General features: G+C 44.4%; 1 protein-coding gene across 5 annotated transcripts in view; it reads right to left on the bottom strand.

Annotated features, from left to right (window-relative positions):
* The window catches only part of LOC118770075 (metabotropic glutamate receptor 3-like), a 45,542-nt gene that overhangs the window by 12,387 nt on the left and 20,682 nt on the right, over positions 1–12,473 (bottom strand). For all 5 annotated transcript variants that reach the window (XM_036517491.1, XM_036517490.1, XM_036517492.1 and 2 more), the window contains exon 4: positions 7,702–8,563. In XM_036517491.1, the coding sequence (XP_036373384.1) occupies positions 7,702–8,563 (862 nt within the window). The remainder of the gene's footprint in view (positions 1–7,701; positions 8,564–12,473) is intronic.

Below are 12,473 nucleotides of genomic sequence, written 5' to 3'. Positions count from 1 at the left end.
CTTTCACACTAACTGTACTATTCTCAGGTGAACCTCACCTGTCGGCTACCTCACTTTGCCACTTTCCCAGTCACCTGTTCCAGCCCTGGCTCCACTGTCACATTGGGAGATGTGCCACCCGGGTCATGTGCACCAGCCCAGCTGGCCACAGGCTGCAATGCCCTCCCTGTCCCCCGCGTAATTTTGCAGGGGAGCGGTGACTGAAGTGGGCCAATTCAAACTGGCACTTCCTACTGAGTCATGGCACTCTGGGTGCGCCTTGAGGACCTCTGTCAGAACTGTAAAAATGACTCCTGCCAATTCTGCATTTAGCAGAAGGCCTGCACTTAATCAACTTTTGTCCTTAGCTTTGGCTCACAATTAAACGCAAGCATTTGTTTTCTGTCTTCACAAACACGGTTTGAAAAGATCAGCGATTGCAAAAACGAACGAGAAAAAAACTGTTTGTACTGAAAACAGTGACACTTGTGTGTGACTAACGGTGAGTCAAAGCTTAGGACAAATGTTGATTGTGCCCAAGCCTCAATGGTGTAGTGCAGCACATCCTAATCACTATGCATCTTCCTGTTTTTTAACCCCACTAAAGAGAGCAGTTGTTGCTTTCTGTAAGCGATATGCTTTTCACAAATTCACTACTGAATTTTCATAGATCACTACAACTACAAACCCTCTCATATAGGCCTGTTCACATTGCAAGACAACAGGAAATGTTACAGTAAACTAACAATGTTCTCTCCTAATTTATGCTTATGTCCATGGAAAAGTATCATGTATGTCATACAAAGCTGGCACTGACCAGAAGCATAGAGTGCACACCCCATGAACTCTTGATACAGTATCAATAAATCAAAAGATAAATCAAAATAAATCAAAAGTTTAGTACAAAAGGATTACACACAAACAAACCGACCATGAGACCGCTGAGAGGGTCATAACATGAGAATTCTGAGAGGCAGAGGTTTTCATGTACATGCTGTTGAATTTAAATTTAGAGTGAAACGACATTTTAAATGTCTGTCACTAAGAGCGGATATGCACGTGTTTCTGCTTCTGAGTTGTGGTGTTAGCTGGTTTTGTTGTTGCCGTACTGTTTTTCAGCTATTAAAGCAGAATTTTTCTGTTGGTTCGGAGCAATATGGTTTGGAGAAGGAAGACAGGAAGAGGCAGAGCAAGGAGGAGCACAGTGAGACAGCTTGTCACAAATATAGAAAGAGGGACATGGGGACACGGAAAGAGCGAATGGGACACAGGAGGAGTGCACTGAACACTCGCACCCTTTCCCCATTTCAAATTCAGCAGGCGACCAACAGCATTGTCCTGTCTGAAATTTGTGTGAAATTTGTGTTAAGGCTTAGACATGTGCGTTGTCCTCACAACACAGAAAGCCGAGTCACCTTCAGCTGTTATTAGATGACGGAGAGGCTCCCATCTGTTAAAATATTCTGTCGCATGAGTAAAGAGCTGATCTTGTCATTCCTTGGTTTCCCTCTGTTTGTTTATGTGCTGTGATTTTCTCCATAGCTTGCATAATAACAGTGCTGATTTGTAAAATAAACAGTACCCCCCCCCCCCCTCCACCCACACCCTCTCCCCCGAAGTGCTGTATTCAACAAATGCCCCAGTGCTCGCGTGCAGATATTGCATTCAAGGGCTAATGCTAAGCATACAGTTACAAGAAATATACATCCTTCTTAAGATGCAAATGATCTAATTCTGTCCATAGAATAATTGTAGCTAAGATGTGTTACTGTATGTTTTCCTCTAACTCCCATGTGCAGATCTTTTGTATTGCTTCACAGTCAGGTTTCAATCCTGCCTTTGTCTTAAATATGTGCAGATGTTACATACGGAGCAAACTGTTAAATGTATTAGGCAAATGATCTGTCTAAAAATTCACCTCCAGAGAATCTAGGCTGAGATTTAATTATTGTTTCGCATCATTTGTGGGTGATTCCATTGCTGGTCAACTCTAATACTTTGTATCAGCTGGGTTCAGCTTGTATATTCTGAGAGCTACAGTGTGGCAGGCAGAAAAGAGGCAGTGGTGTGTGAAAATCAGATGGGATACCCCAATAAACACCATGAAATATACTGTGCAATCAGACATGTAAACATTATTTGTGTAAATCTTTGTATCATCCGCAGATGTACAGTGTCTTGATAAACTTCCTGATACTACTCACTTGCCAAAGTGGATGTAAGTTTTCAAATATTTGGTAGTTACTACAGTCGTTTTTTCTTTTTTTCTTTATTTACAAACGCACAGACAAAAAGATGAATTATATATGATAAGAACAGTGAAAAAGGAAGAGGAAAGAAAAAAGTTAAAAAACTTAAAACAAAGAAATAAGGGGGAAAAATAAAACATATAGCTGATAGCAGAAACACTGCTACTTTCTGAACATGGCATGGTACTGCCATGTGGCCAAGCAGGGATACATTCTCTGTACTAATGTGAACAGCGATCCTGAAGAATTCTGTCCAGAAGTTTGGTCCAAATTGAAACATTCAAGCCAAAAATTTTTGCTTATTTATGCATACTGCACAGCACCACCATGTGGTCAGTGAAAACCATTGTATATAATGGTATTATTGTCTGCTGCTAGTGTTGTGAGTTTCAAGATAATCGGGCAGTGCCTCAATGAAGAAGCACTATGTGTGTGTGTATGTGTGTGTGTCCACATGTGCAGAAATTCTGAGATTTGACTGGCCCATCATTCAATCATAACATGTACTAGGTCAGGAAATGCTGTCTTGGTTTATTGCTAGCAGTAGAACAAATCTCAGAAACATAGTGACCACACTGCAGTATATGTATGTTTAGAATATTGAAATGTTAGCCAGAAGAAACAGAATTCGTAATAAAGATGGCACTGTAAAATGTCAAGAAAAATATTAAGGCCAGTCACTGTGGGTATCATGTCTACAGAGTAGCTCTTAAAGAAATCTAAATAAATAAAAAAATTAAATACAAATTTCTTCTTGGGAATGTACGCCAACAGATTTGGAATATCCATTTGGTGATATAGCGCACCACATATTTCTCCCCCCTGCACCCACTGACCCCCCCCCCCCAAAAAAAAAACACACAAACCACCAGACGCATGTGGTAGATAACATTCCAACTCACCCTGGACACCTGCTGTGTCGCTTGGCCCTCCTACACTCCAAAGATGGGATGGCTGACAGAAAAGCCGAGTAATCAGATCAAATGCGTTAGATATCTGCCAAATAAACCAAAGCCCACAGGCACCCTTTGTAGTTGTTTATTTGTTAACGCGCTACACTCATCTCTGGTCCCTCAGCGTCAGTCTGCCCCAACTGTCTCACAGCCAGAGTTCTGTGGTGGGGATATTATCATTGCGCTGCAGATGTTGAAGAACCACACCCTTTTCCCACAACTGACAGTGGTGTTTTTTTAGCCCAATCCTCATTTTTCAGATAATTTTTAAGTCACCTCCTCATTTTTGGGCAAAGTGATACCCACTGTCGAAGTTTCACCAAGTCCCTTTGTAACAGCCACACTGTGCAGTATATGCGAGTTCCTCTTCGCTGTGAAGAAAGCCTACCGTTATAGAGATGTGAAAAGTTATGACCCTAACCGATGGAAAAAAAAGAGGAATCTGTTGTCTTTACAGAGCTTTTGCCGTTGTGTTTCTAACATCACTCTGATGTGATCCTGCAACAAGACACTGCGCAAGCCTTTCACCTGCGGAGGGGACTGAAGCAAAAAACCAGAACTCTGCTGGAGTCTTTGAGCGGGAAGACTTCTTTTGAAGCATGGGGGGGTGGGAAGTGGGGAGGGGGGGCTAAGTTTTCTCACCGGCGTCTTTCCGTTAAGCTCTCTGTCTCGATACACCACCCCCGCCACCCCCGCCTCCCTACCCCCCACTTCCCTCGGGCTGTTTTTGCTGCAGCGTTTCAATGGCAGCGCGGCAGCGCAAAAAAATATTACACATACAAACGCTGAAAACGTGAGGAAGAAGGTGGGGGGGGGTTGGGGGGGGGGGGCTGGGGCAGGATAAGTCAGGTTTATTTGAGCTGAGGTCCACGAGAGAGAGAGCCGGACCGTTTTCAGCAGACGGGGGAAGAGGAGGAGGAGGAGGGGGAAGGGGAGGGGGAGGGGGGCGGGTGAGAGAAGGATCTGAGAGTGAGTGGGCTGGGGGTGTCTGAGAATTCTGTGGAAAAAATAACAAATCTCAAGCTGACTCCTCAGCGAGCGAGCATCTCGGTGTATCGAGAACAAAGCGCGGTGAAGCGCTGCTTTTTATGTCTCTCGCTCCGCACGCAGGGCGCGGCTCAGGGCCCGCATTCATCAAGCGTCTCAGAGCAGGAAATAGGTCCTGAGTGCGTCAGTTCAGTCCTACTCTTACTCTTAAGAGTAAAAGCTGTTTATCCAGATTCTTTAGACTCAGTGCAAGGCTGAGCCCCAGGTTCGATCCCAGCTCTGCTGAGCCCACAGCAGTGGAACGAATTGGTTCCATTCTGCTGGGGATATGGGGGGAAAGCGGGTCAGCCAGGGGTTCGTCTGTCCTGTTGCTTACCAGCAAACCCCGCTGGTCAATCAGGCACCCGTAGTCTGCCTGTTTAAAAAGCTGCGCATGAGGCATCTTCCTCTGTGCAAGCTTGGCCTGGGGATTGCAGTGTGTAAAGACGTGGTTGTAACGGCACGTGTTTGCCCCGCCCTCCTGGACGGTCAGAGGGGACTGCAGAGACATCTGTAAGAGAGGGCAGCAACTATGATACTATGGGGGAAAAGCATTGGACATGCCAAATCAATCAAAAAAGCCCTCCTACCTTGGCACATATTTAGGAGTCTAACCCATTAGGAGTTACTGACAGGTGGCTGCATCAAGACAATGTGCATGCATTTTTCAGGAGAGAAAATATATTTCGCACAGAGCTGCTCAAAAGGTATCTGTTCGCAACAACCCTCATCATAATTGCTCTTTCTGTGAGAAGAACATCACCACTTACCAATTTAATGAAAGTAATTTAATCTTTGTTTCTTGGCCACAGGGAAAAAGTGTTTATGTTACAACTACTTTATTCCACTAGGATGTCAACCAATGATAAGGGCTCCAAAAACCACAACTGATGCCTCAATATCTGTAACCACTGGCAGGTGTACATCACAAGTAAAACAGCCAAAATATCAAAACATTTACACTGAATTTCAGTATTTATAACATGGTAGTATATGAAAGCCCTAAATGATGTAATGTTTCACGTCGTCTAAAGGTCTCATAAGATTACGTGTAGTGTTGTGGAGATGGGAAGTGGGCAGCTGGAAAAGGAGATTTCATGTTCTTCATGAATAAATGTGGCAACAGCCCCAAAAAAGCTAGTCGCATAACAGCTTGTGCAATTCTGCACACTGTCTATGAGTTGTGAACTCGCGTTGGCATATGTGATTTATGAGATGCTTGATCATGTTCACAAACTGCAGTGCTATGACAACAGTATGGCTTTCAATGATTGCATTTATGAGGCATTTCCTCATTATGGGAGGAACTGTGAAAAATGTCATCACTGCCATTCATTTGCAACATTTCACACATCTTAAAAACTCTGAGAAATGGTCTTACTCACAGCTGAGAGTAGGAGTAGGAAGCTTCATAAATAACTCCCATTGCCTACTCTGAGGTAGGACTTTTTTACTCCTGAAGCTGCTTTTTACTTCTCAGACACTTGATGAATACAGGCCCCGGTATCCAATGGGGTGGTGCCAATGATTTACAATGTATAATTATGATAACGGCTGCCTCTATCGTATTGGAGGAGCTACACTGTGTCTCCATTACTCTGAGAAACAGCCTGGGTGTGGACACACAGGATAGTAGCAGTGAAAACTGTGACTAGAAAACAATAGGCATTGCCTTGCTTTGAGATAAGGGGCATTGCATATATCTTCTTTATCACTGCGGTTGTTGATCTCAGGAGGTAGCGGTGCTAGATGGTTCTGCTGCAGTAAAGGGATCTTTGAGGAGAAACGTGGGCATAGGCCTTTTTCTCTCATGCACCGCGCTGCTCCACACTTGCTGTTAATCCATTCCAAGATGGAAGCGCATAGACGGAAGTCTTATTTGGATCCAGCCGTGAACCCCACGCATATTCGATCGCTCCTCCATCATTGCCATCCATTTACATTATTTATTAGCTTAGAAGACGCCCTTAACCAGGGCGAATCACATAACCTGGATTTGACATATTATCTGCTCAATGCTGCAGCAATGCAAAGTTTAGCACCTTGTTCAAGGGTGTAAACACTCAGGACTTGAACATGCAGCCTGTCGGTTTACACACTACCAAGACACTTTGGCCCTACACTACTGTTGTTGTAGTTTCCTGGTGGTAATGGATTTCACTGCACAAAGGCAGCACACGTGAGCTCCTGAGAGATGGACAGCGAAATGGATCGCCATGAAATATGAGCAATATTGCTCTCTCTTTCCCAATCCTTTGTTTATTCAGACAAACTGCAGATGTTCAAATATTTATGCTGTTGCTCTAAAGGTCATCCCTGCAGGAGCAGAACCCCACAGTGATCTTTCCTTTCAAAGATAAAAGGCAGTCAACGACCCCAGGGCTTTACAACATCAATCTTCGGTTTCACAAAAACAGTACCAGCAACAACAGAGATGCAAGTCACCGGTTCACTCTCAGCGAGGAGCCGCCGTCGCTGCCCCGTGAATCATCCATCTTCACCATCATCATCATCATCATCGTCATCATCATCATCATCATCACATTCAAACCAACTATCAGAGGCAACAATATAATCTAACAATTAAAGAATCACTTCACTTCGTGCCTTCAGCATCTTTGTTTGCATTCTTTGCTGTCTATCAAGGTGCCAGCTCGGCCGACAGATAAGGATGAAAAGCTCGACCGGGATCCAGCAGAGGTCAAAATGGGTAGCTACGGGAGACCAGTGGGGGAGAAAGCAGTCCCAATTACAGGGAGCGAAGGAGGCCTCGGAGGGACCGCTGGCCTGGTCTCCCCGCCCCGCGGCTCGCTCCGGATGAAAACGGACACCGTTTGTGTGAGCTGGATACCGCTTCGCTCGCTATCATTCCAGACAGCACCCCGCAGCCTTTGATTCGCTGCTTGAAATATGAGGATGGCGGATTTCAAAGGGAAGCGTCTGCTGACGCATGCCATCCCACTCCATCGCTTCCTCCACTCACTCTCTCCTATCTCTCTCTCTCTCCCTCTCTCTGTAGACCCGCAGCTCTCTCCCTGCCTTTCAGGACTGCATTCTCAAAAGCTAAGAGGGGGATGTGTGTGTGTGTGTGTGTGTGTGTGTGTGTGTGTGTGCGTGTGCGCGTGGCGTGGTTTTCACTCTGCATGTTGTACTTCACGGTTTTCAGTACAAAATCATGCATGTTTCATACCTTTCATACCTTTTATACCTTGAGGTATAAAACCCACACTGGCCATTTTGGATTATTTACACCTTTCACATTCCAGACATTCCAAAGTACAGGACATCTGCAGCTGAAATCACCAATCACATTGTTTAGGTGCTACTGGCACTACAATTTTATTTATCACTACTACAGCTTTATTTATCACTACAGTTTGCCAGCTAATTCAGTTATTAAAATGAAGATTCTGCTGAATCCAGCAGTTAAATGGTGCATGGGAAGGTTCCATGGATTCACGTACCTGGTGAATGTTCCATGTGTAATGACTTACCCTTGAAGTTGATGTTGAGGAGGTAATCCCTGTACAGCTTCCTCCCGTCCAAGGCCTTCATGGCGTCGCACAGCTGCGTGGTGTTGGAGCACAGCGTGCGCTGCATCTTGTGCAGGGCGTGGGCCATGGCGTACACCGCGTTCATCACGAACATGATCTTGGACTCCGGCTCGAAGTTGGAGCTGTCGACCGCCAGGTGCCTGTCGCACAGCTTGTGCGCCCTGTCCCCGCCGGGCCCACCCAGGGAGCACTGGAACTTCTGCTCCCAGAAGTCCTTGTACCAGGGGTTGCGCAGGTTGGTGCTGGGGTGGAGGCGCTGGAAGTAGCGGTTGAACTCCCGGACGGGGTGGGCGGCCAGCTCCAGCGTGATGGCGCCGTCGGCCACGTGCTCGTTGCCCTTGACGATGCTCTCCTGCGCCCCCCAGCCGTCGCTGGCGATCCAGATGAGCGAGGCGTTCAGGCGGGCAGCGGCGGCGAGGAGCTCGCGGGCGTCATCGCTGCGCATGAACAGCACCGCCACCCGGGCGTTGGGCTTCTGAAGCAGCTGGCGGATGACGGCGTCGTATGACTTCTTGGCGTTGGAGCGGCCCACCTTCTCGGAGGTGGCGATGCAGATGTTGCGCAGGCGGGCCTCTTGCTCGAAGGCCTCGATGCCCGTCTCGCCGTAGTCGCCCTCCGACGCCACCGTCGACACGTACGTCCAGTTGAAGAAGCGCAGGATCTCCGCCATGGCCTTGGCCTGGTAGAAGTCGGGCGGGACTGTCCGGGCGAAGTAGTCGTAGCGGGACTTGTCGCTTAGCTTAGCGCTGGTGGATGCGTAGCTGATCTGAGGGATCTGGAAGAGTCGCAGCAAGTTGGCAACCTGGGGGAGAGAGCGCAAGACCAATAAATCATTAGATCGTGAAATTCATATGACATATGAATTTTCAGTGCATCTAACATCCTCAAGTCATGGTATCAGCCAAATAAACATTAACATCATAATCACAGCTATGGTACTGTAAAGCAGTGTTTCTCAACCCTCTCCTGGAGGACCCCCTGCCCTTCATGTTTTAGATCTCTCTCTGCTCCAACACAGCTGATTCAAACGATCAGTTTGTTATTAAGCAGCTTCAGGAGTTCATAACAAGTTGATCATTTGAATCAGTGTTGGAGCAGGGAGAGATCTAAAACATGCAGGGCAGGGGGTCCTCCAGGAGAGGTTTGAGAAACACTGCTGTAAAGGACTGTTTGCCTGCATACAGCTTGGTTTTGATAAGTCAGGAAGTAGTAATATTACATATATTTGCTTTTCAAAATCTAGTGGAAGCAGTGTGTCCTAGGGTTATATAGAAAGCACTGTGTGCTGTAACAGCCACAGTGCTTATGTCCTGACGCATATGGTTCTGTGATCAAGACTTGAACAGCCTCAGCTGAAGAGACTGTAGACAGCAGGGAGTAGTTTGCATTATGTTTTATTAGCACCATTAGATTCATTAGCATGCTTCTCTGTAAACCTGCAGAATTGCTGAAAGGAGCATTCCTGGATTGTGCTGTGAGCACGTAAAGGAGACTGCCATGCCAGTGAAGCTGAAAGTTAGCTCTCTTGCACTGTGCTGAAGTCTCTGTGTGGCCCTTCTGGCAGGATGAGAATAAGATAAGGGAGGCGAGATTAACTGTGCTCGCCAGCGGAGTGTCTGATACACCCTCATTAGCACCGTGTGAAATTGATAGGCTTAATTATTCCTGCGTAGCATTGACGCAGATGTCTAGGTGCAGTCTCTTGCTCCGCGGCTGTACCGCTGAGGGGCAGCCCATCTGATAGTTGGTCAGTGCACTTTGCTATTACTTTTCCTCTTGTGAGAGTAGTCTCTGTGTAATCGCACGTTTCACGCATGAATATTAGCTACTCTTCAATTATTCAGTTAAGAGATGCTCGGAAATTGAAACATCGACACAGAAAATTAGGAATGAAAGAAATGAATTTTTCCATTGCAAGAGCACACTGAACCAAAAGCCTCCGTCCCGATAAACAAAAAAGATGAGACATTAGCCTTTCGTAGCGTGCGGTGGAACGGCTAATAATTTTACATGATTCTGATTGCATGCTGAATAACTTGAAGTTGCCTTCCGCTGCATGGTGGAAAAGAAAAAACAGTCACACATGTTAAAATAAAAGTGTTCTCATAAACACAGCTGCCTCGGGGGGGGAACCGTGGAAGACAACTGCTACGCTGTAACGAGGACAACGACTAATTGTCAGCGTAGAAATGCGCATGATGGATAACAACGGTTATTTTACGGGAGAGTGTGCTGAGGTCAGAATCTGCTTGGCCGTCCTCCAGTAGCGAGAAGCAATATCTTGCATAGTAAAGAGATTAAGGATTCCAAAAAAGATCGGCGGAGCGCTCTTTTGTGTGGAGTGGTGAGGGGGGAGCGAGAAGGTTTTATGCAAAACTATGCAAATTCCTTCAGTTCCTTCACAAGAAGCCACTAGAAAGCTGTGGCACACAATGCAATAAAGGCAGCGGTAATCTGGGGCCAGTTTCACCGCATGGGAAACTGCCATTGGCCGGCGGCCAGATTTATATGGGCGAGCTGGACCAATGGTGGTGGAACTCTTGCTGAGACATAGACAGAGCTGGTAAATATTGCAACATGTACTCCACAGTTTGCAGGGGCACAGGTTGCATGCTGCAGGAGCTGGTTCTGTGTGAGTGAAGGGGAGCCCTGGAGCCAGGCTCTTGGGGAGCATGGTTTATATTGTGAGGTAAGACAGGTGGATCTCTTGCATCACTGTCCCAAAACAAGTGATGGTATTTCAGCATCTTTCATCCACCTATTCTCAGCAGCATCTCAGGCAGAGTAAGATAAGTTAAGAGTAATGTGCTGTTTGCTGAAATTTCCACCTGAACAGTAAGGTAACTGAAGACTAATCTTACATTTCTGATCTTATGGATAAATTACTTCGTATGAATAAATTTAGAATTCCAGTGTAACACAGCATGCTCAGAAAGTTGTGTCATTTTGCCTTAAAATACACAGCAGAAAGGTAAGAAAGGATAAAGCTAAAAGGGAGGGAAATTCAAATAAGAGAATCACCTCACTCTTACCTGACCTATGTTACAACAATCCTTTCCAGCATTATAATATTTTACTGTAATTTCAAACATGTTATCTCTACTTGGCAGTTCAGTGAGATATTTGTATCTTTAGATATAGCACTTTGATGTTTTACTTCATTTATGCCTGGTGCTGAAGCTACAAGAATGAATAGATATCATTGTGAGGAATGCAGTAAGTGAATTAGGCTATTTATTATTCTTCCCTTCTGTCATGTAAGTTATGTAAATTCTGGTCAACAACTACACATATATTATTTTTTTTGTTTCAACATTTAACATTAACATCCTTTTAAGAACTTTTTACAGCTCAGCTAATGGGAACAGGAAGTCTAAAGGAGGCTTTAGGGTGTGAACAGAAAGAAGTGTCAGATAAGGAAAATGTAACTGAACGTAATTAATGCAACTGCAAGATGGACTCATTCTTGGGCTGAAAAAGTCATTTGTATTTCCTTAGTGACAGGTTCGTTGTGAGAAGGCAGTTGGCAGTTTTCTAGTATTTTTTCAGCATTTTCCAAAGTAAACACTGTTGAGAATGAGTTTTTTGTTTTTGCTTTGTAACATCACGGTTCTGTCTTTTTTTGGGCTGATTGATGAAGTCATGTTGGATTGGGATTTTGAATTATGCTTGCAACCCTGGTCAGTAAGACAGGTACATGAAAATGTTTGACTTTGCTTGATTCAGACATGTAAGGGAAAAATTAGGTCAACTTGAATGGTTTCTAGGTAAAGAGGAACACTTACAGTCCTTTGGTAGAGGTCTTATGTTTTCTAAAAAATTACCTAGCTGAAGACAGACATGTAAATCTCACCAAATGCAGCACATTAGGAGGAATCGCTAAAGTTTGGAGGATCAGTGGAGATCCAAACATTCATTTTTTTTCCTTTGGCTTTTTGATTGTTTGCACTGCATTGCTGAAATGTCATGTATATGCATAAGGTTTTACATATTTGAGAAAATTGAAAAAATTGAATATCAGCTCTGGTTCACTGATATTTTTAAAATGAAATATCAATTTCTTTTCCAGTGTATCTAATAGTGATTTGCCTTGCCTGTCAGGGTATGTTATCGGCACCATGTTTCCTCCCTGAATTTGCTATTGCTATTGTTCAGACTTTTGAGGGCTGTGCTATTATGTGTTACTAGAACTATAATCTGAGGAGATTATTGGCTTTTGGTTGCAAGGACTATCATGGTAATGATCACTTTTACCCATCAAAATACGCATATCTGTCCGATCAAAAGGCTTCTTTTTTTGTTATTTTGCTGTTAAACCTAAATTCAGTGTAGTAAAGTATGAAGAATATACACACAAAGGAGAATGTATATAAATGTCTCATTATACATTTCTTTATTTTAGTATATCTGATTAATGCATTAAGGGCTCATGTCCAGTTTAGTGTTTTTGTGTTAAGATCCATATGAGTACAACTTGAGCATCCCTCCTAGATTGCACTGAGTGACATTAATGCACAGTGTCAAATCATGTCCCCAGTAATGACTAAGGTAAACATCACAGGGTTTCTATTGTCAACAACATGCTCACAGAAAGGAACTAATTTACAATGCAAGGAGAAACAGTTTTGTGTCTTACAATGTATTTCTATATTATAATGCAATTTTTTTGTTTGAATTAACAGCTTTCTTGTGACAAAAAGGAGTATTTTGTC

Source organism: Megalops cyprinoides, chromosome 23 (genome assembly GCF_013368585.1).
Source record: "Megalops cyprinoides isolate fMegCyp1 chromosome 23, fMegCyp1.pri, whole genome shotgun sequence".
In the NCBI taxonomy this organism is placed as follows: domain Eukaryota; kingdom Metazoa; phylum Chordata; class Actinopteri; order Elopiformes; family Megalopidae; genus Megalops; species Megalops cyprinoides.
The sequence above is the reverse complement of the archived record's forward strand: the minus strand, read 5'-3'. Positions and strand labels throughout refer to the sequence as shown.